The 26,686-nt window shown below is 41.4% G+C and overlaps 2 protein-coding genes across 2 annotated transcripts in view; both read left to right on the plus strand.

The window, feature by feature from the left end:
• Window positions 1-367: 367 nt before the first annotated feature.
• Window positions 368-2,677, plus strand: LOC109855471 (probable ATP-dependent RNA helicase DDX28). Its single transcript, XM_020429751.1, has 7 exons — window positions 368-586; window positions 648-863; window positions 959-1,276; window positions 1,350-1,607; window positions 1,699-1,812; window positions 1,887-2,278; window positions 2,412-2,677. The coding sequence occupies exons 1-7, from the start codon at window positions 515-517 to the stop codon at window positions 2,644-2,646; spliced, it is 1,605 nt and encodes a 534-aa protein (XP_020285340.1). The 5' UTR covers window positions 368-514; the 3' UTR covers window positions 2,647-2,677.
• A 2,748-nt stretch (window positions 2,678-5,425) lies between these two features.
• Window positions 5,426-26,686, plus strand: part of LOC109855483 (signal-induced proliferation-associated 1-like protein 2) — a 57,090-nt gene continuing 35,829 nt past the window's right edge. The window contains exon 1 of the mRNA XM_020429779.1: window positions 5,426-6,372. The gene's annotated coding sequence lies outside the window, so the exon portion shown is untranslated. The remainder of the gene's footprint in view (window positions 6,373-26,686) is intronic.

Genomic DNA, 26,686 nt, shown 5'->3' on the forward strand with positions numbered 1-26,686 from the left:
TGTCACGCAGTTTATAAAAGTCTACATATTTTTTTTAATATATTTTTAGTTACATTTGTTCTCGAATAGAGATTAAATTTTATTCTGCTCCGCGTCTCGTGTGTTTGCCGCGATTTCCCGCTATTTCCTAATTTCGTATTTCGATATCTCGAGAATCGAACGATGTCGAATCGCGACCGAGCTGTGACAAAGTACTTGCATTAGATAGGAAACCAAAACTTCTGGAACGTACAAGGTTAGGATTCGTGGTAGAAAGACAAGTCGATCGTGGACATGGTTACGTAGTTGCCAATGTGCACCACCCACGAACATAGCGCTGGCTTACAGGGCGAAAAAGCCATTATTACAGTTTATCATATGGCCACGGCCGCTCTCAGTCTTTTCTCTGGATAAGAGCTTTCAAGAGTTTTCGACTGCATAACCTAAAATCCTAAACCTAAACTGTTTATATTTTAGAGCAATGTTTTAGAGTTGTTTTATCTATGTAAATACATGTTACATGTAATAACCGATAATGTTTTTTCAATTTTGTGACTTGTGTCGCAAAACTACAAAAGTTCAGTCCATAATTGTACAGAGATTTTATGTAAGTATCACGTTTTCTGTTTCTTAATTTTATTTATTTTGAATTATTGTTACACTTACAGAGAAAAGGTTCTAAATCTAAATACAAACATGTTAAACATCCTGAGGTACCAAAAGCCATAAAAGAACAGACACCAATAATTAGTTGCAAAAGAAAAGAATTTAATTTTTATAAAGGGCAAACGTATTCCAAATATGTACCAATACCACTGGCTACCAAAGGATGGCATCATTATAAATCAAAAGGAGATTATTTCTTTATACATCCTCTTACAAATGTACGTAATAAATATTTACTAATGTTTTGCTATGTTTGTGTTTCTTATTTGTATTCAAAATTGTTTCTTTGAAGCATGTTTTATAAAAATTTTAGGTGGAAGAAGAAAGCAATTGTGAGTCTGACAAAGAGTATGATAGTTTTGCACATTTTGGTTTGAATCCAGAACTGGTCAAAATCTTAGAAAGATATGATATAACAAAACCTATGGACATACAAACACGTGGATTGCCTATAATAATGAGTGGTGCTAATACCGTTATTGCTGCTGAAACTGGATGTGGAAAAACATTTACTTATCTTTTACCTATGATTGACAAGATTTACAGGTGGAAAAAATTAACAGACACACGATATAATTCTCCGCTAGGATTGATAGTGACACCTACTCGAGAATTAGCATTTCAAATTGGGGTTTGTATTGTAATAAATTTTATATGAAATTGATATTACAAACAATGTTTTTAAACTGTATTTCTTTTTATAGCTGGAAGCACAAAAATTATGTCAGTATCTTGATATTAACACTAAGACTATAACTGGAGGAAAAACCAAGAAAATGATGTTAAATCCACCTGTGAGTGAAGTTGACATTATCATAGCTAGTTTTGGAGTCATCAGCAAGTTAACCACAACCAGAATTTATAAATTAGACATGGTCAGATCTATTGTACTGGATGAAGCAGATGCTTTGTTTCACGAAACATTTGAAGATAAATTACAAGTGTTTTTGAAAAGAGTGCCGGTATGTACATACATACATTATGCGTGTATATATATTAGTAGTTGTTTGTGAAACTTATAATGTATAAACAACGCTACACAATTTATTCTAGCTCGGATTTAGGCAAGATATGGACGACACTGAACTACCAATAGCTGCTCAGTTTGCACTAGCATCTGCAACCATGCCTTCTAGGATGTCGGAAGTTTTACACAATATCATAAATGTAATATATCTTCTTAAGAATTATATAAAATAAAGATTTAAGATCGTGTGTTTTATTTGTTTATTCTTTCGCAGGTGGACTCGTTAGTTAATGTGACTTCGGATAAACTACATCATATTATCGTGCCACAGAAATTTATGAGAGTAGGACCGGACGACAAACCAGCGGAACTTCTAAAGTACATTAAGCCGAAAGTCGCTCAAAAAGAGCAAGTGATCATCTTTACTAACAAGAGCACCACTTGCAATTGGGTCAGTCAATTTCTGGAGGCAAGTAACATACAAACGGCTTGCTTACATGGCAGTTTGCCATTTAACGTGAGAAGTAACACGTACGCCGTTTTCAAGAGTGGTAGATGCCAAGTATTGTGCACAACAAATGCGGGTTCTCGGGGATTGGATACAATAAAGGTACGCCACGTGCTGAATTACGAATTCCCAACCGCAACTGCCGATTATATTCACAGGTATATTGCTGCTATTTTTTGTAATATTCTATCTTGCAAATCTGGAACGTACAAATTATAGTACAGATATTAATCTCCGATATAGAATCTTTGTGCAAGATATAATTTGTAACGTTGCGCGTTATTACTTCAGATGTGGTAGAACCGGAAGAGTCGGTAAGACTAAGGACTGCAGAGTGACCAATTTTATAAGCACCAAGTGGGACATTGCTGTGGTGCACAAAATAGAGAGAGCAGTTCGGAGGATGAAACCGATACCGATATTCGACATATCTGAGACAGATGAAGACAAGGATGATGGTCCGGTATTCGAGCCCGAGACATATGAGGATGATAATGTGGAAGAAGAATTCAGCATACCGTACTGATTAAAATTTATACAAAATTAAACAAACAATTATACAAACATTTCGCATACATTATTCAGTAGTTCTTGCTAGGAACGGCAAATGTATTCTTGACAACATTCCGTAAGTCGCACCCAGCAACGATCTTTTTTTTTTCTTTTTTTTTTTTTTGACGTAGTCAATTACGTGAGTAATCGAGTTTCTCTCGACACAGCTATGCTAAGTGCTTTACAAGGAAACCCTTGGAGTGTCACTCGATGGGATCAACTAATTAACGGAATGTTATTGCTCCGTTTAATCTTCTCGAGAGACGTTTATATCCCGTATAATCGCTTTTCACATGAGGGAATCTGCCGAATTAACACAGTCCGCATCCTACAAGATGAAACCTTCGCAATTCGTTCGGATCGAATTACTTTCTATAAAGAGAAGAGAAAAATAAATGTTAAAGAGAATGAACTTTGCTCGTTTCTAGGATGCGCTTTACCGCATGTTGACATAGCACATTTGCCAGACGAGAACATCGGACCACATCCTACGTCTAAAATGTCTCCTTCCTCCTCTTACTTTGTTTTCTACCGGCAGTGTCCGGTGGTTTTTTTTATCGCCCCAACGATTCCTGAATTCCTGAGTTTTAGCCACAGAGAGGAAACTACGGCCCACACGCGCACGTATTGTGTGTGCATGTACACACGTGTGTAACGTGCTCGTCCATCCGTTCGTCCGATGTCCCCGTCATGTCCGGCCGGCACTCCTACACGGTGGACGCCCACGTGCTCGCGGGGCAACAAATAGTAATACTCTCCCCCTCCCCCGAACACGACAACGTTGTGGACCGTCTAGACCGCTAGTTTATTATTCGCGTCGGGTTTTAGCGAAATTAAACGCGCCCGGCACGCGTCCGTGCCACGTGGTGGTGATGGGTGCGCCGGATCGTGTCGCGCGAGGGGAACCCTCTCTTCATTGTCCCACGAGACAAGAGCCGACGCCTCGGCAAAGATACGAAGGTCAAAAGCGAATTTGTCACCGCGATGTCGAACGTACATACGCTACATCGCGAACCTGACACGAAAGAGGTGTCAACAAAGCGGAGCGTTTGACATATATATGCGCGCACTTTCTCATCCGCAAACACACCTCCGGCACACACGTTTCTGTAACATTTAAAATTACTAATGCACGCGGAGTGAAAACAAAGTTTCTTTATACACGAGCAAAGTTACACATACAAAATGATTTTTACACGTACACAACTTTTCACACTAGATATCTTTTATTTTTTTCTGAATATTTTTTGTTCGTTACATAACGCGTGTCTTGTCGGTTATGTATAATTAGATTATATCGCGGGATACGCGGTTCTGTTACGTGTGTGTTCACGATTTAACTGCGCGTCGTTCGCGTTCAATCCAAAAACAAAGTACGCGGTCACGCCTTTGGTACACCGTCATTAAAGTTACATCTACCGCCCCGCGTGCGGAGCGGGGAGACGGCGAGTAAACGGTAAAACGCGAACGATGAGTTGCTGCCGGTAGTGATGATAATGGACTAATTAGCGTGGGTAGCTGCGTGACATGTAGGACAGGGGCAGGGTACAGCAGCAATGCGGGAGATCCGTATCTGATCTTAACCAGATCTGTTTTGCGCCACACGCATAGCTTCTGACAGCCCCGCATTATATTCGGACCTCCCGGAGGGTTGTTTCTTTTTACCTTAATCCAAGGCGAAGCTAATGGATTTTGAACCTTTGTATTGTTGAAACTTTTTTTTTTTTTTAATAACGTGTAAATATTTTTGCCGTTTATTGCGAAAGTTCGCGTCGAATCGATCGAGCCATTTAATTTGCGTTAATTTGCACACGTCTCTTATCTTATTTTCTTCAATCTATTTTGTAAAATGATCGTAAAGAAGCAAACACGGCGCACGAAGTACCGTAACGACATATGGACATAATTGCGTATGTGCTGTGAGATTGCTTTGATGTTGCGCACACGTTGCGGATACGAATGACGCTCGCGCGCACAGATTGCGCGTGAAAAAAAGATGGTTCGCGTATATGTGTAAAAAAAACGTGTAAATTGTTTTACACGCGCGAAGATGCGGACCCCGGATGGAACGCCGGTTCCCGGGAAGAATAACGCTCGCCCGCATCCGAAGCCCGTGATCGAAAATAGAACGCGATCCCTCGAAAACGCATATACAACGATCTGAAAGAATATATCATTTATACACACACGCTCGACGTCGAAGCCATACACGCGTATGTTTTGTGCGAGACTTTGCGAAGATAAATATATATATCGATTTTACTGTGAATTGATTGAATTCATGAATTATGATACAAGAATCACGATTGTAAAAACGACCTTGCGTCGTTGTTGGCGAGAATCGAGAACCGTGAGTTGAAAAACAATGCGTTGAAAAACAAATGTGTTCTTCGCTACATGTTATATCTGCGTTGTTCCTTTGTGACTCTTTTTGTCATATAATTTTTACTTCACGGCGCGGAACTTCTCTTCCGAATATGACGAAAGTGTGACAGAGACTCGGCCGTTGACAGAAAACGGTCGTCTAATTTTCGTGCGGGCCTCCGATACCCTTCGAAGAAAATCGGAGTAGCGCGGGATAAAGAAGAGAGAACTACCGTGGACATACACACACACGTATACACGCGTTATAGCCTGAAGTTTGCCCCGCGTGGAGGGAGTCGAGTAGTGAAACGGTCGAAGAGAGGGGAGGGGGGAGATCGACAGCGACCGGTTCTCCAGAAGCAAGTTCAGTCTTTCCGCGGAGCACCGCGGAGCCGCAAACTGTCAGCGTTTCCGAGTGTCGATGTTCGCATGAAAGTGTGTTTTTGTTGTATTATCGCGAAGTTGTGTCTACGCGCGATCGACGCGTTTCGATTTCGCGTGCGCGATCACGTCCGGACGAAAGAATTCGAAGCGAAGAATAATCATACGCTCCGTGTGGTTATCACGGATAAATAAATCGCGTCGGTAACAGATATTCGATATATTTATATCGGCGGCGACGTGCGCGACTGACTTCAGTGCGTTACTGTTCGATTGTTCGCTTCCGCAAGGTGCAACGATACGACTTGCGACGAAATACAAGCGAGAGAGAGAGAGCAATAATAATATATATATCCTGTGATATCGCGTGGATCGTGAGTGATCAAGAAATCGGATTCGGGGATTCGGAGCCGGTGTGAATTGTCCCGGGCGCGGACAATCTCGCGTGTGTAAATCGTCGACGCGCGCGCGTGTAACGTGATAGTACCATAATATAGAACATAACGTTTCACGCTCAAGCGCGTTCGTGTTGCACCTGGACCGTCATTGATGCGAGTAAAACGTGATCTCTCGAGACGACAATCGATTGAGAGAGAGAGAGAGAGAGAGTATCGAACCGGATGGACGACTTCGTTCTTCCGCGATTGAAAAATTGTGTGGAAACAAAGTGCGTAAGTACATACTTATCATTCATTAGTGAAACGCGCGCTGGTGCGCGCTTCTTCTGGTGATTTGTGAGAAAACAAAGAAGAAGCGACACGAGAAAAAAAAGGAGGGAAAGAAGAAGAGAGAGAGAGAGAAGAGAAGAGACGCACGCGGTGTGTCACGGCAAGGTTACGGTTTGCTGCTCCAAAGAAGAAGGAAATCGGAAGCCGCTATATTGGAGAAGAAGCGGGAAAGCGGCGTGCCGCTCTTCTGTGTGCCGCGGCAGAGGCGTTCGTCCCAGCCTGAAAACGTGAGTACCTCGCAAACTTTCCAATTTTCGCAGGTGACGTTTCACCTAACCTCTGCGCAACCTCGCTCGTCTCTGGTTGCGCGTTCCCGCAGCGGTGGGATCGGCGGTGCCCCGGAACGATCTTAAACACTGGAGCGCACACGTTAAAAAAAAAAAAACGTTTGTATATTCGTTTGTATATTCTGATTTATTTAGAGCGTTATTTCCCCGTACTCCAGTCTGTATACCGAAATAACTCGTGTTCCAATGTTTACAAACTTTCCGGGTGTACGATTGAGAAAAAGGAAGATACGCAAAGTCACTCGTATACCGCTTCGTTTTCTCGAGTTAACTTTTGGTCGACGATTTGTCATGTTTCTTTTTTTTTTTTTTTATTAAGTAAACAAAGAAACAGAGCTCGTTTTTTTCTGATTCTGATCGTTTTGTCGCAACAGTTTTTTTTATTGAACTGGTATGTCGATATAATGACATGCCAAGTGCTAATAAGATTCGGTGTTTAAATTTTCAAAAACGTCGGTTGAAACAGCGACAAATGATATACAACGTTGATTGTTTATACATACGCGTTGTTCAGTGAGGTCGGAATCAAATTCACACAATGTGTTAAAGAGGTTAAAGTGCAATTGAAGACTAGAGGCTGTTAAGTATAGAGCGTTAAAACATACTAATTACACTTTTTATTGATTAAATAGAAGCGGTACGCACAGAAGGCTTTTGATGATTGTTGTAATTATTTGCGATTTAATAATGGGAATAAATGTTTGAAACGAGAACGAGTTTACCACTCGTTCGCGCCCGCGTTCTCTGATACCGATTATATGTGTAATATATTTAATTATATACTCTTGCCCCACACAACGCACACAACAACGCGATCCCGGCAGGGAGTTAAATAATACAGTTTCTTCATAAAATCCGGCTAAGATCGGAGAATTGTGTTTTCTCTGTGATGATGAGTATCTCGGGTTGAAGCGAGAAGGCAAGTTTCTCACATGTTGTAATTGTCGTGGAAAACAAACCACACCGGAAGATTTCTATTTATGACACTTGATTTCACTTAGCGAAATAAATGAACTTTATAGACAAACACGTACGTTGATAAACGCGTCGTGGATAAACAACAAATTGTTCGGAACGCGCCAACAGAACGTTATCGACACGTAATCGTAGGTAAAATCGATATAAAACATTCAAAATTCGAAACTCGAAACTGTCGTCGCTATACGTGACATCGAACGGGAAGTAATTAAGCGCAACGAACTAATTGAGTCGCGCGCTCGCATAATTAAAACAAACTCGATTTTTCTTGTCCGTCGACGCGGCGATTTTAATGATTCGCAGTCATTAATACTTAGAGCGCGCGAGAGTAATTATCACATAACGCAATCGAGTCGACGACAAGGTCGATGCGTACGTATCTCTCGATGCTCGATGATGATTACGATGATGACGACGAGTAAAGTCACACGCGCGAGCGCCCGCGAGCTCTCTTCTTCTTCTCTGTGAGTAATTAATATCCGCGATTGATAATCGCGGAAAGAGGTGGAGAGAGAGAGAGAGAGAGAGAATTTCCTCACACACGTGCGATCGCCGTGGCGGAATTATACGTGTTCAGCCATGGGATCATCGCGTGCTGCTTTTCACGCAACTCCGCTATACGTAACGATCGTTACCGGTATGTATGTAAGTCGCGATAATTTTCCGTTTCCTAATCGTTTCGCTGTTCTAGGCTCGCGTATTAAAAAAAAAAAAAAAAAGAGAAAAGAAAGAAAAGAAAACTCACCACTCGCGCGAAGATAAAGTTCCGCGTACATCCGGTGATAATTCACGGCACATTGTTAGAAATAGAATTGAAATAAAAAAAAAAAAAAACGTATCGTGCGACGGAGACTATATTTTTATATATTCTATTATAGAGTAAAATCCTGGAAATAGACACGCGTGAGAACAATCAGCGACATCCTGTTGATTGAGATTAAACGTAGGACACATTTTTTTTTTTTTTTTTTTTTTTTTTTTTTTTTTTAATCTCTGTGCTTACCACATGATTTCTTTCTTTTCTTATTTGATATGTGACGTCGAACGTGTATTGATATCATTGTTACACCGCCCACGTGTCATTAGCGAAGAATCATCATCAGCGGAGAATCGGACGCGCGTTTGATGCACGTGGGACGCTGTTGCGTGGTCGAAAACTCTCTGCCATTGCTCAATCACGCATAGCGAGATCACGAACGGTAATAATAAAATCATCCCCTCGCACCCGCCCGCGCGCGTAAAAGATCTCTTTCGCGCCGTATGGTCCCTTTACGTCTGAACTTTCGACGGGGGATCCGCGCTGTGTGACCTTTTCTCGCCGGGTTATAAGCGCACCGCGGCGCGATTCCGGAACCTTTTCTCTCCACAGCACGGTTTCAGGTTTCGGGATCAGAAAGTTCTCCCGATCCTCGGGAATATTGTTCTTTCGATTTTACGATCTTCTTTTTCTTGATGGAAAATAGAAGCGATTTTCCGTACGGATGTGATTTAAACGAGCGGAAAACGTTTGAGAAGAAATTTGCATTTAACAACTTGTCAAATTAAACGGAATATAAATATGTTCCGACTATTGCACACAACAAACTGATGCGATGTAATTTATACACACGTATACCGTGTGTGTAAATACTTGTGATGGGCAAATATAATTAAAAAGGTCGATCGAAAATTCTATTATCCACAATAGAATTGAATGATTCACACAAGCGAGACAATGAACCGTCGCGTCGTGTATATAAATATAAAAAATACATAGACTTGATCGAACGTGGTGATGTCATCTTTGTTGTCACTCACTTGTATATTTATATCGTACATACGTACGTGCATAAATAAAATTACCGTGTCTCTTAAGTAAAGTACATGCAAGAAAACAAAACAAAGAATAAAAAACTTAAAACAAAAACTCTTAACAAAAGAAAGTGAGAGATAAGGTTCACTTTAATAAAAGAGAGTGGTTTTTTCGAAACAGAATGAAGAATGTTGGATATTTTCTCTTCGTTCAACATTAGAAGCGTGTAACGGTGACACACAATGTTATCAGTCAACGAACGTTCTAAATTTATATCTTTATAACGACGGAGCTTGTTCTGAATTTAATGCAGAAAAAAAAAATCTTTTCTCAAACACGCGAGTTAGAACAATCGGAGGGGGGTGGGGGAGGGAAGGAAAAAGAAGAAGAGAACGCGCGAACGTTAATGCTAATCGTCAATGAGTCGCGATCGCGTCGATGAGAGAATACGTCGCGGGTTAACGGCGGAATGGGCGACCTTATCGTTTTTTTTTCTTTCCGATCTGATTAACCTCGCTGATCCTATTCGCCACTATTCCTACGCAACGTAGCGAATGACCTCAATTTCGCATTGTCGCCGTTGGCTCGTGAGAAAGAAATTTTCTAGGTGATCTTGCAGAGATCTCAGAATTTCAAGTTGAAACACTATCTCTGTGTAGTGTAGGTGAATTATGATTCACGGTTGTAACTTTCTAACGAAGCTCATTCAGTTGGAACTATTTTCCAATCAAACGCTAGCGACTACCGACAACAGATATTACGTATTATTTTCAATTTGTGCGTAACGTCGGTTTCTGAAATTCAATTGCGTGTCGAATATTACAAATCAAACACCTCGTAACGTTCGATAATAACTCCGTTTTTTTTTTTTTTTTTTTTTTTATTGAAAATATACCGTTGTTCGATTTTCAAATTGTTTCAAAGTGTTTACGCGAGACGAGAACCTCTCGTTAGGTGCGTATTGTTGCGAAGGCGCTAAGTTTCGATCGGCTATCGTTTCTCATTCAGGTTTTCCCAGCGGACCAAGGTCAGCTTCTCAATCCGGTAATTGCTCATCGGTATCTCGGACGATAGATATCGGCGTGGGCAGTCCTTATATGGACGGCGTGGGCTCGACGATGTACGAACGTACCGTATATCGTATACGCATCGACGAGCCTGATTGTGGCCTCTCCTCCTCGGGGCGACGATCGTACGTTTCTCGCGAATTTATTCGCGAGGTCGCGCTTTAATGAGAGTTGCCGCGTGACGCGATCTCTCTTTCTCTCTCTCAGTGAGTCAACGAACGCGCTTCTTCCGTGAACCTCCTCTCCCAATGTGAGTGTGTCTACCTCCGGTATTATTTTATTTCGCGCAAAAACTATTCGAGAAAAAGAGAAATCGATTGACGTCTGTCCGATACCTCAGTTTTCGTCCGAAATTCTGTAGATTGCGCTGAAAACGCAACGTCGAAAACAGATGTAAAACAATTCGCAAGAAAATCTGTGTTGTGAAACTTTCGAGAGGCATGCGAAACATTAATTCGAAACAATTAAAATTCGAATAATAGAAAGTGTATAAATTTAAACACGTTAAATAATTTGCACTTGGCCTCTTATTGACTTTAATGGTTTTCCATGAAGTTGAATACTGAGACAAGTCATGTACGATTCTGTACAATTAATGTATTAAAAAAATTAATATCAATTAAAAGTCGGGTTCGTGTAAATGGTATTTTTTGTTTTTTACTTTGTACATCTGGCGTGGCAACAGAGTTTGCAATTAAATTCGCACGCTTACGAAGAACATATGGTATGCAATTCTACATACTCTTTTTGAGTCACCGTTGATTCCCGCGATACTTAATTCGTTACGTGACACGAAAGAACTGTGGAAAGACTGTGTTATTTCTTCTTCTTAGAATTTCCACAGAGAGAGACGCAATAAAAACCTATCGCTTAGGTATCGTTTTCCATTGTCGTGAGATGACAAACGAAAGGAAGTACGTAAAGCAATAAGGGAAGTCAATAAACAATAATTGCATCTGTCAAGCGACAAATTTTATCTCAATACCGGCACTTTTTTTTACGCAGTCTCTTCATAAAGAAAAAGTATCTTTCGGATAACTCGGTCGCCGGTCAGTTTCAAGTTGCTTTTAAAAAATTCTTCTTCTAAAAACTATGAATTTTGCCTGCGCTGCAAGAGGGGACGAGAAAGCTTGGAATTCGTGCGTGTGTTGTCGTTTCCGAGAATGGCCTTTGTGTCCCACGCACACAAAGTTATTGTATTCCCGTCGCGTATGGTCGATGGAAGTTCGTTATTACGCCTACTTCCGGTCGTCCGCGCGGATGGCTCCGGCGTAGCGCACAAACGGCGCTTTCGAGTGCATCCTGCGCACGAAGATCCGGGGATGTGTTGAAGTTTTGTGTGATAATAAATTTCGTTAAATCGCTCGCTTTTGCGCATCCGTAAACGTACGTTGCGCGTCAAATTAACAGTCACCACTTGGCTTGTGAACCGAAAGGTGACAACACCTTTGTCCAGCACTGTTGGTGCAAATCTGTTTAGTATGCGGTATACATACACACAACCAACGCAACTTCTTTGAGATTCCAAGTCTTGTCTCCGAGTTTCTTCGTCGTTGCTTCGCGCGCGCACACTCAGCGACTGATCTTCGAAGACACTTGCTATCTCTTTCCATATAATATTGAAACTGACGTGAAATTGTTTGAAGAGCAGCTGCAGACGCGCGCACCCCAATCTGCGCGACTCTTCGGCGTCTTGGTTTTGGTGTATATACGATCCCAAAGTCACGATATGGAGTTTATGCTTTTGTGTTTGTAAAAGCGCGAGCTGCCATTTATCATGACTGACGTACTTCGCGGTACACATTCACGCGCGTTTCTTTTCTACCTCGGCTCGAACACATTTGTGACGAGCTGTTCGACAAAATTGGAGTCGATTTGCGGAATCGATCTTCGCAAAAAACATTGTAATTTTTTTTTTTTCGAAACCTTTATCTCACAACGTTGAATATTTTTACGTGTTGTCTTGAGTCAACACAAAAGTATACTGGAAGATCGTTATCGTGACTTTTTTTTTTGTTCCATCCGCTTCGGTAAAGACGAATTATCGCTAAGTAAATACCTAAGTGACTCATAGTTAACTAGAGCGATATTTGTATCTTAAAGAGCGATATTTGTATCTAAGGTCGAAGAAAGAGAGAAGACAATCTAATCGTTTGTTTTGTGGATTTGCTGGATATCTCACATATCGATAGAGTATCGAGTGGATAATAAATGCGTTATTTATGTTTCATGATCGTTTTCTCTTCTTCAATGAAAGGCGAGTCACAAGATGACGCGCCTCGCAGCGACACGGCGTGAGACACGCGCAACGCGTAACTTCCGGTCGATTCTCCAATTAATGCGTATCTTACGGTGCAACACCCGCGGCATCGAGTGAATATATATATATATATATATAATATTCATCAGGTCGCGAGTCATCCAACGCCGCTCTGCGCGATGTCTTACAAGCCGGTTTCACACCGGATATCTCTTATAGAAATAAACCGCTTTAAACGCAGCAAATGCCGCGTTACGAAAATTTTCTATCGTATTCTATTTCCCGAGAATTCTCTTAAAGAATAAAATCGTTCGAAATTTACAAGTGAAACGATTTTCTCTCTATTAATATTTAACGGACTCGTCGTCGCACGCGGATAATTGTGTGTGCATAATTTTTCTCACAGTTTCTAAAATTTCTCATCTTTTTATACACACAGAAAAACATATTGTATCCAAGTATATAATAAGTTTATATATCCGCAAATATATTATAAGATCTTTGTAAGTATTTAATTTACTCAAAATACACTCTAAATCTTAGTAAATTTGTATTTTGAGTAAATTAAATATTTACGAAAATCTTATAATATATTTGCGGATATATAAACTTATTATATACTTGATACAGTATGCATTTTTCTGTGTGTATGTTTAATTAAAAGATTAATATCCAACTTTTCTATATTCAATCTCTCTTCCGAGAACTTGACCAGAAATCTTTCTCAAGCACATAAACTATCGTCATTCATGTATCTTTTGTTCCTTTGAAAAAAGAAAAATTACGTACCCTTTGAATTTTTTTTTTTTTTTTTAATTTCTTTATTGTCTCACTTTGTCAATCTTACGATCGATATCGGGGATTCGTCGCTGCGAAACAATGCGACAAATGTGGAACACACACGTCTCGTACATACATGATACGGGCTTTCGGGCCGCTTGCGACCGCGCTATACGTAAGGGGAGTGCATTGACTTCTCGACTTGATAAACGTTGGCAAGCGAGGTGGAGTCTCGAGTCAAGTCGTGCCGAGTCGACCCGACACGTCGCTTCCTCTCGTACTGAGAGAGTCCGTAAGTGAGAGAAACTCCTTACAAGAGAGAGAAAGAGAGAGAGAGAGAGAGAAAGAAAGGGGTACACGGGCACGAAAAAAAGGCTCGTGGGAGAAAGAAAGAGAGAGAGAGAGAGAAAGAGCGCCGTGGTCTCGGGATGAATTCCTTCCGACCTGTGCGCGCGAGTCCTCTCGACCTCTTTTCCTGTCTTCTTCGTGCAGTCGGCACATTAAAAAAAAAAAAAAAAAAAAGCATCTCGCTTGTCACCGTGTCGCGAGAGTAATAGACGAAAAGCAGACGAACAGTCGAAGCATTCGTCGAAGGGAATCACAAGGGGGGCTCTTCTCTTTCTTTATGTGGAATTTTTAACGGCTCTCGAAGAATCTCGAATGAGAACCGAGGAAATCGCGATAAAGAATTTCAGAGACCCATTGTGGACCCGGGGAGAGAGAGAGCCATCTCCGATAGAATCGGCCTTTATGTGCTTTCCAACGAGAAAGAGAGAATTTACTTCGGAACCGTTTACGGCGAATTACGATAATTTATCACGATTTGGTGGAGCGGTCGAATCACTCAGAGGGCGATTTTTTTTTTATTTTTAGCCAAGCGACGCGGTTTAACCAAATTGACCGTCCGAATATCTTCCTGAAGATAGACGGTCGAAGAATTTGATTTAAAAATTCTGGAACGCGCAATTGAGAACTTTCTCCATTTACCGCGAAGGGAGTAAAAAAGAGAATTGATATCTTATTAGTTAAACTTCGATCTCTTCGATAGAGACTTGTCTGTATCGCATAAAAGAAAATTGTAATATACATGTCGTACGTAGTAGTAGGGTATTTCGCGCGTGTATTTTTTTTTTTTTTATAGATTTGCGCAAATTGGAGCACTTAACGGATTAATTAATCTCGCTCGATCCTCTGTATCACTCGCGTTGCCGCACATTTCACAACGCTCTAATTGCCTCGATACACCTTTTGCTCTCTCGACGCGTATATATATATATATATATATCGCTCTTACAACCGGTAACACAAGTAAACGCGAGAGCGTCTCTCTCTTAACCTGTTCGGCACAGTAACACCGTTCGCATCGATAACGAGAGCGACGATGTAACGCCATTTTTATTGTTTGACACCCGACACGTTGCGTTCTTTCTTCCGAGAACCCCTTTTGAATCCGCGGAGGGAAGGAAATTCCCTATTGTGTCTATCTTCGCGCCACGACTAGCTTGCTTGACGAGAGCCTGTGACTGGACCGTTTCCTGTGTCGATAAAATCCTCCCTCCTCCTCCTCCTCCTCTTCTCTTCCCGTCGCGCTGCATCGTGCGTTATTAGGCGAGCTATCGTCCGTTGCCGGCCGGCGACGCGGGGACGGGATACAAGTTCTTTAAAACCGGCCAATCGCAATTAATTAAGGCCGGAAGTACCGATTGTGCGTGTGTGTGTATGTGGTCTCCTGTTACAGCCTCACGAGAAGTCTGTGTCGTTCGCAGGCTCTTTCATACGTGGCTCTCCTCCGCTGTCCTCATCGCGACTTAATGAGCGCGCGATTGCCCGCCGCGCCGTCGCCGCACACTCGCGATAGCTCGACTCGATCATCGATTTTTTCGAAGCGAATAACGAGGCGACAAATAATCGCTGATGCGATCAAATTTAAACGGCGCTTTTTGCAAACGCGTTTTCTAACATTTACTAACAGCACAACACAAGCGCGCGCTTAAGCGCACGTTGTTAGTGTTTTTATTTTATAACGTGTTGTGTGTCAGTGAACACAACCTGTCATCGCGATGACAGTTAGTATACACGTCTTACAAATCATATAATACACATTAGAGAGATGTCGGAAATAACGCATGAGAATCAAAATTAAAAAAACAGCGAGAGGGAGAAGTGGAAAAACAACACGTGATTAAAGTCACGTGTCTTCAAAAACTTTTTCTGGGTAGGATTAGTTTTTTCTCGAGGAGATAATTTAAATAACGCAACGAACGTTCGTAGAAAATATAAAAACGCGTTAAAAAGCTTCCAAAATGCAGACCAATAAAGTTTATTAATTCAGTGTCGATGTTGTTTATTGTGACAACAATTTGTTTTGTAAGATTGTTTACGCGCTGTTAGCACAACTCGCGAGAAGTTACGGCGAGAGAAGCTCTCTTCTCTCTGTTGAGATCGTAATACAATACGCGATCGTATCATAACGGTGTGTGACACCGGCTTTCTTTGAGAAATCCAATAAAAGACGAAGAGGAATTCCTTCTCGGGGAATGCGACGGAGATTTCTAAAGGGATTCTCCCGCGCGCGAAGAGGGCGGCGGATATATATCTCCCTTTTCTATACGTTCGTGCGGGCGTCGTCGTGTTTTATTCCGCGCTCGTCCGTTGTGTGTCGGACGAGATCTCTCCCGCATTTCTTCCCGCGCAACGACTGCATTGTTTACGCGTGAATGTTGCGCAACACAAAAGACGGCAATTCCCCGTACACGCGAAAAAATCACCCACCCTCGCACGACACGAGAAACACAATCTCTGTGTGTGTGTGCGCGCGACACGAAAACACGGCTGCGAAAAACGCCGCGGGGTGCATATTTTAATTTCGAACAACGGAAAGCGCGTCAGATAGAGGGAAAAAAGGCATTGAACTCTGTGTGTGTGTGTGTGAGATCGGACCCTCTCTCTTCTCTCTCTCCACCCAGCTTTGTGTGTAAATAACGTGCCGGTCGAGTATTACGATATACGGCGACGTCATTAATTCGTCCGAGACATAAATAACCGACCTGGATCATATTTGTTGTGAAAAAACAGACTCTCACATCTGTTGTGTGTTTTCTTAATAATAATATATTAATTATTAATGATAGTAAATATAAATTCTTAATTACGTAACACTTTCAACGCTAAGTGAGACGCGTACGTAACACAACGTTGACAACGTTGTTCTTTAATATTCGAATCAATGGAGATACTAGAACGGCGGCGGTTATTTCAATATCAAGGCGAGCGACGTGAATAATTCGTGAACAGATTCGATATCAGTAGCGCCGAGAGCACGAATATACGTAACATCCATGAAGGAAGGAGAAAAATAGATTTGTACTACGTCAATAATTCATACATAAATAATCAATAATAACCGTATCATCGATCGGTGCTAGTGTTATTAGTTTTAACGAACCGTGTGTGTTAAAAACCCTGATATGTTGACGCGCGCACGAGAATATATTACGCACAAAGTTGCTTTCGAGATATGTGCATCGAATAATTGCGATGTAATAATATATGCAATGAAAAAAAATTTTAGGATACACAAGAGATGCATCATATTGCCAATTAAGATGTACAGATGGTATGAAAAAATTTCGTTTAGACAAACCACTCGACGAAGAAGAGATGCTCTTCTCACGCTCTCCTTCCGTCATTGCGACCTCCGCGCGATGACCGTTCGCCTGCAACATACATCATCCTTCTCGTAAGGAAGAAGCGATGAATATACTGTTACCAAGCCGCGCAGTTTGCGCGGCTAACTGTAGAAACTGTTCTTTAAGATAGTTTAAAACTCGGATCGTGTTATAGAAATGTGTTGTGTCTCATTCACGCTCCAGTTGTGTCAAACGACGTATCTGAAAACAAAGATCGCGATTTCCGTTCGCCAAGATTAAAGTCACCGCGATAAATGTTTCGCGTATTGTCCGCAAACACGATCAATTAACAATAGATGGCACGCGAAATTAACTTCACTGGATCTCAACGGGAAACTCGACTAAAGGAAAGAAAGAGAAAGAGAAAGAGTAAAAATAATATACGAACTGCATCTCTTTTACAAAGAGAAATTGCCAAGTAACATTCCTCTCTCTCTTCCAACATCTATTAAATGTAACCGTAAACCAAATCGATGATTAAGAACCATAAAAATTTCAAATCTCAGATTTGACACGAACGTATATCGCGCGCGTAAATTAGATACCGTTGCAAAGAAAAAAAAAGTAATTAATAATTGTTAATTATTACTACAAGTAAAAGTGTCGACTGCGACTACGTTGTCGCGTCAACTGGGTCACTGTATTTCCGACACGATGCAGAAGAGGAGGAGGGAATCACCCGAATATACTGTTACGGCGCAGCGTGCGGCTAACTGTAAAACATCCACCGTCATAAATGCGCGCCGTTTAACCGCGAGTTAAATTATCAACGGCGATGCATCGCCAACGTCACCTGGCACACGAGACCCCTTGCTGCGTCGGTATAGCGTATTCGCTCGATCCTTTACGGATTCGTGTCGAGCCACGGGCACGCACGTGGCCGCATGCATGCGCGTTCGACGACGACGACGACGACGACGACGACGACGATCTTTCTCCGGATTATATCGCGTGTGTGCGTGCGCGTATGCGGGTGCTCACAACTCACTTTATTCTCTCGTTCGAAACTTCATTAGTTGCGCGAATAAAACCGGAGCGTATCTCGTTCGAGCTTGAAAAATTGAGGCGCCTCGATTGTTTTCTTTTCAAGCACAGTCGGGAAGTAATCGTCGTTTGTTATCTTTTTATTATTTAACGCCCGTGAACGCACGCGCGCCACAGGTAAATGTGATTTTGACGTTTTTTTGAGGGGGGAGCTCGTTTCGCGGAAGAGAAAAACTTCGCGATGTTTTTCCATTTATCTTGAAACAATTGTTTTTTTTTCAAAAGAGAAAGGAAACAAATTGTTACGAAAGAAGAAACTTTAACAACTGACGATGACCCTGAAACTCCGTAGCGTAACAAAGGTATGCGGAAACTGTTAGACAAAAACCAAAAGAGTGTGTTGAACGTCGGCATTTTGTCTCATTTATAAAATAAATGAGATAAAAAGAAAAGATAGTTTATACCGCAGTTTGTATATTCAAAGACAATGTTTTATCTCGGAGTAATCGCGACAGCTGATATCCAAGATGGCCGAGTAACTGGATCGTTCATACGCGTCGCGCGACTCATTGTCGATCGGTTACTGCTTTCTCATCGTTTTAACGCTTCGTCGCCTCTTCTCATCCGCGTAGCGGCGGTCTACATTCATCTTCTCTCGTGTACGCATTTATTTTTCTCGTTTTGCGTCTATCATTCACTAGGTAGGTGCCTCCGATGGTGCCCGACGTGAAAGATCGGCGACCACTTTGATTCTCATTACCGATAACGTCACGCGTTCAGTTCCTGAATGCAATAAACGCTCCGCGAGACAAGACGAGAGAGAGAGTCGTACGTGTATATAAACGCGTGCATTCATACGTACTCTGATAATCTTTCGATGTCGCCCTTTCTCCAAAGTTATGAGATAATTGAGATATTTAATTTTTCTTTTTTTTTATTTAATCTATTGAGACTTGCATTATAAGCCGGATCATTTGTCGCGTTTTGTTTGTTAGCCATTAGACGGCGTCGAAAAAGAAAATATCGCGAAAAGTCCCGCTGGATTATCGCGCGCGTAGAGAACGGGAATTACGGGAGCGGCAAGGGCGAGGACCGGAGGGGATTTCGAAATGCCGTTAGTCCGAAGAATCACTCAGGACACACAAACCTAACCCAACTGCGAGAACACGCGGCAAGGGAAAGAACAGAGCCGTCCCCTTTCCTGTTTACTCTTATCTGAATAAGTGCCCGAAAGTTGTGTGTGTGTGTGTGTGTGTAATGAACTTTTAAAAAGCTGGAAGATAAAAACATTATTTTGTTTGGTCGTTGAATAAACTTCCTTCCCAAGTAAGAGAAGAATATTAAAAAAACACACAATTATTGTCCGTGACATATTAAGTTTACGCGTTCGCGAGTTGACAAAAATATAACAACAAAGCAAGATTATTTTTATGTGACACATTTTCCGCGCAATATTTTGCTTAGAAACTGCTCGTTTCCGTTCTCCGCGAGCTACGCCCGTGATTGTTTAAGTTGCGTTCTTGTTTCACAATGAAATTGCAAAATAATCTTCTACGTACTCGCGAAGTGCCCGCGGCGATGATGGGGCGTTGTTCGCGGAAACTTGGAAAACTACTTTTCTCCATCGTCGCGGACGCGTAGTGTTGACGCAATGACCCGAATAGCGTGTTTCGCACGCGCGACAGTAACAATTTAAATATCAATGTCCGTCTCATCAACAACTTGTCGTGAATTGTGATCGATCGATGCTCTCCGTCTGATCGAATTGAAAACGAACTGCGCGAAAGAAGAGACTACGTCAGAAGAGTCCTCGCCGATGCTCTTGTCTCAGTGCTTCGAGAGAATTTTGCGGTTTAAATACCACTCGCGGATAATTCTTTCTTGCTTTTCTTCGTAACATCAAATCGATTTCAATTCAATCAATTTGTTTGTAAAATAACAATTTTGCGATCTGTGTCACGACAATCTTATAATCCTCTCAAATCACATTCTCGATGGCAACGGTCGCGAAGTCGTACAATCACCGACCGATCGTCTCCGTTTCTTACGATGCGTGGCCTGCTCCGGACTCCCTTTCTGGGTCACGCGGTTTTGCGGTGTTTCCTGTGTGTAGGTCGACCTTTCTATTTCCGAGCGTCACTTACCAAACCGGTGTATGTAAAGTTGGGCGTCGCGAAAACATTGCCGCTTCCAATCATTATATTCACACCCTCGATAAATTTTGTTTTAGCAATAAAAAAAAAAAAAAAAAAAAAATTATACATCACACAAAGCGCGGCTTAAAAAATTTAAATATCGACGATGTCGAAAGGATTAGGATAGGCAGCTGTGTTCGACCAGCTGCTTCGCGGTTTACAGAAGCCGTTTGGCGTTTGCTCGAGAATCGATTGGAATGTATATGGACTTGGCCGACCATACTCGTCGAAACGTGACACGCTTCGACTTTACGATGTTATTGCCAATAAAGAGACCACTAAAAGGGGAAGTAGACACATTGAAATAATCTTGCAAGCGAACGAAATGCATACCACTGTGTTATTTACACAATTCGTTCGCTCTCTCTCAGCTTTCTTTGTAACAATTCGATCGCTTCTTTTATTCCGCACCTGCATCCACTCGAGCCGAGTCGCATTATAGACGCGTGTTTTTTTTTTCGATGCTCCAGCTGCTGCTACGCCCAACACGATTTGCGCACAAGAATTCGTCGAGCAATCGACGCGGCTGTTTCTCGAAACGATTCTTGAGCGCGTGCTTGATTGCTAACAATTCGATATTTTCAACATTTTTTAAATTGAAAAACTATTAAACATAATTTTAATATTAAAAAATAAATATATTTTAGAATAAATAGAAATAGTAAAATATTTTGCATTAATATTCTTTATACAAAAGCTAACGAAAAAATTTACCGCAAAAACGTATCTTCTTTGTATCAAACAAATTCTCACAGAAGGTGAAAAGCACGGAGATGGCAATTCGCGAGGGGCTAATCAGAGTTAAGACGCTCGAATCGTCTTGCTGAGGAAAGCCTCAAGGTGCTTTCGTCTTGCTAAGACGGCCTTCGACGGTCGTTCTTTCAGCTGCTTCGAATCGTCGTTGCTCGCGAATTGCGAACACCTGATAATTGCCGCGCAGGTGCACGCACGCACGCACGCACGCACGCAGGTCCTTCATTACTTCGGATATCCAATGCTTTTTAAACTCTTGACGCGTGCACATGTCAAGCACCGGCATGTGATCTTGTGAATTAAACTTTCCCTTTGGCGATATACATACCGACATGCTACCGGTTTGCTCTTAACACGAGCACACCCAGAAGGTTTAATAACTGCCGTGTACAAATCGCGCTTTTCGCAAATTATCGCGGAATAAATCTCTCAATCTTCTGAGAACAAAACACCACGCTTATTCGTAATAACTTTATTTAAAAACGATATAAAAATTGTGCGGAAATTTTACTTTAATAATTTCAGCACACGCGAGATAAGAAGTGACAGCGAAATTTCTTTTCGGTCGCTTCACTGCGGCCGAGCGCGCTTCCTGCGAGAGTAACTCCGCGCGCGCAAGATAATAATCGACCATTGTGAAGCACGAAATGTATGTGCTGACAGTACAAACAACGCGTCACGGTCGCTCGGCGCTAATCGCGCGAGATAAGGGGGCTAGATAAGAACAACCGTCGACGCAACGTCTCTTCGATACGTACTCGGTTCCGGAATACGCGTTCATTCATACTTCTCCTCGTCAAGACTGACGCGGCGTTAATTCATGCGAGAATAATAAAACCGATGAAATCCGATATCTCGCCGCCGTTTCTCGCGAACGATCGACACGCGAAATAATCGCGCGCTATTCTCTCGATGTGACGAAATCGAACGTGAGATCGGAGTTTTTCAGACTTGCGGAAAAGCGCGCGATTTTGTAATGCGATATCAATTTAAATACGAGCGAGACAATGTTAAATATATATTTTTTTTTTTAATCAATTTTCGATTACATTATCGGACTCGTCGTGTGCACGAGTCAGAGAAAATTCCCGCGATTTCTCCGCGTCGAGACTGCACACGCGAATCGAACGACTTTCCGTGCAAAGTGAACGCGCTTTCGAAGAGTGATAGATACTTTAACGACACGTTCGTTACGTGTGACACGTGTGCTTGTCACGATACATAACGTAACACTTTTGATGCGCGCGGTGGTTGTATGCGATCGCTGATTTATCCGACCAGATCGCCTCACGTTCGTCTCTCGTCAAGTCTCGTGCAACTGCATAATTACATTGTGCCCATCGCGATTCGTGCGAGTTGATAGCAACTCGCACATACACACAGGATGTCTCGAGGGAAATCAACTATAAGATACGTCACATTTGAAATCATTTCCAACGGAAAATAAAATGAACACGCTCGGATTTTGTCGAAACTGTTTGCAACTTGGCGCGAATGTTCGCCACCTAAATCACAAATTAAACGAGGTGGTTTTTCTCTCTCAGACACCGAATCCTTTTCGTCTCCGGTCACCGTGTATAACGCTCGCGCATAACATCAGTGAAAGCTTCGTCGGGACCGTGACCACATGTGCTTTGCTTAATACCACGAAGTTCTCACCCCGATTCTGTTTAACATTCGCGAAATAAACATGGCAGGTAGGTAACGTCACCTTAACATTTTGTGTCAAGCCGATTAATCTGTCGAGTAAAGCGAACGATGTGTGTTTGCGATCTTGAGATCAGAGACACACTGAAAGATACAAGTAAGTCAGTGAGATTTTCAACGAAGCAACCGTAATTGCAGTTTTAACTTTAACCGGTTTTTTTTTTTTTTTTTTTTTTTGCTAAAACTGAACAGCGTGAACTTCCGCTGCATTTTAATTAATTCTGAAGTATTTCTGAAGTATTTTGCAAAAAATCACAGAAATCTTCTTTCAAGTGTCTGTTACTAACGGGGGGGAAAAAAAATCTTACATAATTTAGTTCTAGTGGTTTTTTAAAAGAAAAAATTTGTTTAAAAAAATTTTATATTTTTAAAATATAAATATATATAAATAAATATATATAAATATATAAAAAAATAAATATATATAAATATAAATATAAATATGATAATTTAAATATAAATAGATAAATATATTTATATTTATATTTATATTTATATTTGTTTATATTTATTTTTAGATATATTCGTTTCGCACGAACATCCAGCGTTGGCTCTTATTGACCAATTTAATGTTTAGTTTTTTAAAAGAAGTTCTTTTTTCAAAAACTCAAGTTTCAAAAGATTCTCGACAAAAAGATTCAAAGATTCAGAATAATTAGGCCTAAGTATCGGACTACTCGTTTTCCGGGATACTCATTTGTGTGCGGTCACATCGATTTTTATTGCTTACGTTTTTTCTGTTTTGTGTGAAAAGAGAAAACCTACCTGGCTAACCAATGTGTGTGTGTGTGTGTGTGTAACACTCACGTTTACAAAATATATTTCAGATAACACACACATGCATACGGTTAGTTATTCGCTTCATATTCATTCATTCGCTCATTCAAACAACAACAAGTCTGGTTCCAATTGTGTTCCGGATGCGTTACACGCGAAACTCGTACATACATACATGCATGCATGCTTCTTTCCGGCGAGGCACTAGCACGCTATCGATTCGCGGTGATCTCGGCCGCGTGCACAGCGCTGAAAACGACGACGGACGTAACGATTCGTGTCGGGGCGCGCTGCAATAAAGAGTGCATAACAGCACGATGCACGTCGGCGGACGGCGCCAATTTGTATCGCTGCGGGCGCGCGCGCACATCACGTACCTGTACGGGATCCGTTTTACGGGTGACTCTCTTGCTCTCGCGTTCGGAGCCCCCGGGACCTCTCTCGGGATTCCTCTCTCGAGGCTTCGAAATCCGATCGGTGTGAGCCCGGAAGTGAACGCTCACATATACACACACACAAAAAAAAAAAAACTATTATATCAGCTTCGTTCGCGTACACAGAGGCGATCATTACCGAGCGTCGCTTTCTAACCGCGTAGATCGCGGCAGAGATATTGCAAAGTTTGTTGTATTAGTTTATTTCGCGCGCGCATCGATCTGTACACCGACGTTTTCGCGAAACGAAAAAACGTTTTTCAAAGTTGGAAGAGACAGGATATATTAAAAAAAATGATTTTTTAAATTCAATTTTTTATTATGTGCATGTAAATTATTTAAATTAAAACATCTTTCGGAGTGTCGCAATTATTTATAGTAATAAAATGTTGAAAAATAAATGTTTTCGGAGAAAACATAGTGAGAAGAGACATCGTCTCGCGTTCAAGAAGAAGCCGGACCGCGAATGTAAACGTTACGTTCGACAGAATCGACTGATCGAAGGGCGAGGAGAAAGAGGGAGGAATCGCAGATCACTGGGTTGGAAGAAAAGAGCCCAGACGTGATCCTCGGGCTGTTCTTCTTCCTGCGGCTCTTCTGTTTTTGCGAAGGTGGATGAGAGAGAAATGAGAACGGAGAGGAAAAGGGGGGGAGGTCAGGACGCGAAACCTTCGGGCTTCAATCTATTAACACGCTACGGCGATTATGCCGTCCTGATGACCCCGTGGGAGTGCATCTCTCTTCGTCAGACAATTTTTTTTTTTTTTTTCTACGGTGGCTGACTGCGGCGGCAGCGCGGATCTCTGTCCTCTTCTTTCTCACGCACCTCCTTCGGCCGCGCTCCATCATTCCGACTCGGGAGTAATAAATAGCGTATCGTCCGAGCGATACAATGACTCACGTCTACGCACAATCTACATATGCAAACTGTTATCTCGCGTTTAATCTGCGGAATAAGTAATCTGCGCAAGCACAGTGTTCATAAACGACTGTTCTCTTCTTCTTTCCTAGTAGTTTTTTTTAAAAAAAAACAGCTTTAATTCTTCACATCTTTTTTGCTAACAGCAAAAAAGAGCGAACACATTTAACGTAATTTTTGATTCCTTTGTTTTCTCTTAAAGTATATCCTTTTATATATTATTGATAAAGTTTAAACTTTTTTTTCTAAATTCTCTAAAGTTTAAACAACAATTTTGACGCGATTAGAACGTCGGCGGTGAATAATCCAAAGTAAACGCAAAAACAAAAAAATAAAAAAGATTTGTCGAACAACCTAAGAATAAAGCTGTTATGTTCGAAAGGATACATTTCTGATTAAGCGAAGATAACCGTGGTGATCGGCCGAGAAGAGCGGCGAGAGGGGACAATTTCCGGTGCGCGCAGGATCGTAGCAACCCTCGTCCTCTTTTTTTTTCTCTCCCGGATTCTTCTTTCAACTCGCACAAAGAGACCAAGTCGAGGGATCGGAACGTGTCCTTTTCTCTCTATGATTCTCTCATCAACCATTGACGGAAAAACTCGTTTCTAGGACGTTTACCTCTTCTCAGAAAGAAAAATCTGCTTCACACAAATCTATCTGGAGCGCCATCATCCTCGTTATCTGTGTCTGGAAATAATCTTTAATTATCATAAAACGAGAGATTTCCTTTAATGAAGTTGAATCTCAAAAAACACAATTCTTTTTTAAAAGAAACATTCAACGAAACTGTGTCGTGTGCAAATTTTTGCAAACTGAAACATCAGTTTTCAAAACGCAATTATTAAGACAGTCAATTTGCGTTTGTCGCAAAATTAATACGACAAAAACGTTTATGCGTAAATGTGGGCGTGAAAGAGCAAAACTTCAGCAAGAAAAATACAAGTAAAAGCATTTTTAGTGCAGAATCCCGTTACTGTTGTGTAAATTTACTGCATGTAGTCTCGCCGCGGTGTAATAAGTTCTCGGAATGTAGCACGAGAGAGATTAAGGCGTGAGTCATCGACTCGAAATCTTCCACGACTAAACCGAATAGACGGGGTGATTATCCGAGAGAAAGAAGAAGAAGAAAAAAAAAAAGAAGCGAGTCCGTCGCGGGACATTTTTATGCGAATAAAAAAGAAAAAAAAACCGAACGACGAAGTAGGACGATACGAGCGCAAACGCGCCATGAATTATACACAGCCGATGAGAAATAATGTTACAATCGTCGGCGTTGCATTATCCCTAATTAGAGCTCGAACGGTGTTTAACTATCGGAGTGTGTTGCAACCGCGCAGGATTATATTTGCCGCCTGGTTTACACGAGGCGCGATAACGCGCTCGTGTAATTTCCTCGCCCGAAGATTTCCAACACACTCGCTTCGAGTATATATTTAACAGCTGGAAATCGCGATTGTTAACTGACAAATCGGTTCTGCTGCTTTTCAATCGCATTTATTTAAACACGAGATGTGATAAAACAAATTATTTGTAACGAATATTCGGGTGCTCTCTTTAGCGTTAAATTACACTCAAGAAAGATCTTAAGAGCCAAATATAATACCGGATATGTCGACAAGGTCAGTAAAGCGCTCTAAAGATCTTTTCTTAACCTTCAAGTCCAGACGTGGGTCTTCCAGACCCACTAGAAAATTGCGCATCAGCGTTTCTAGAAAAAACCAAGTGTTTTTTAAACGCTTATATCTTTGAAACTACTGAAGATTTTTCCAATTTGGTTTTTTGTTTATCGGCGCAGAATTGTTCAAACTTTCGATTAAAAAAAAAAAAAACAAAATTGAAAAAATATTGATTTTTCGCGGAGATATTCGATCTTAAATTTGCGTGGGTCTCACAGACCCAGTCTGGCCAACTTGTCGTCA

The sequence above is a fragment of the Pseudomyrmex gracilis genome, unplaced genomic scaffold, assembly GCF_002006095.1.
Source record: "Pseudomyrmex gracilis isolate BER0280 unplaced genomic scaffold, ASM200609v1 scaffold_90, whole genome shotgun sequence".
NCBI classification, from domain to species: domain Eukaryota; kingdom Metazoa; phylum Arthropoda; class Insecta; order Hymenoptera; family Formicidae; genus Pseudomyrmex; species Pseudomyrmex gracilis.

Excerpts from the sequence above, each read along its gene's own strand:
- LOC109855471 (XM_020429751.1), top strand. The coding sequence starts at position 515 with ATGTTTTTTCAATTTTGTGACTTGTGTCGCAAAACTACAAAAGTTCAG. Across the intron at positions 864-958 it reads TTATACATCCTCTTACAAAT|GTGGAAGAAGAAAGCAATTG; the intron begins GTACGTAATAAA and ends TAAAAATTTTAG. Across the intron at positions 1,277-1,349 it reads AATTAGCATTTCAAATTGGG|CTGGAAGCACAAAAATTATG; the intron begins GTTTGTATTGTA and ends TTCTTTTTATAG.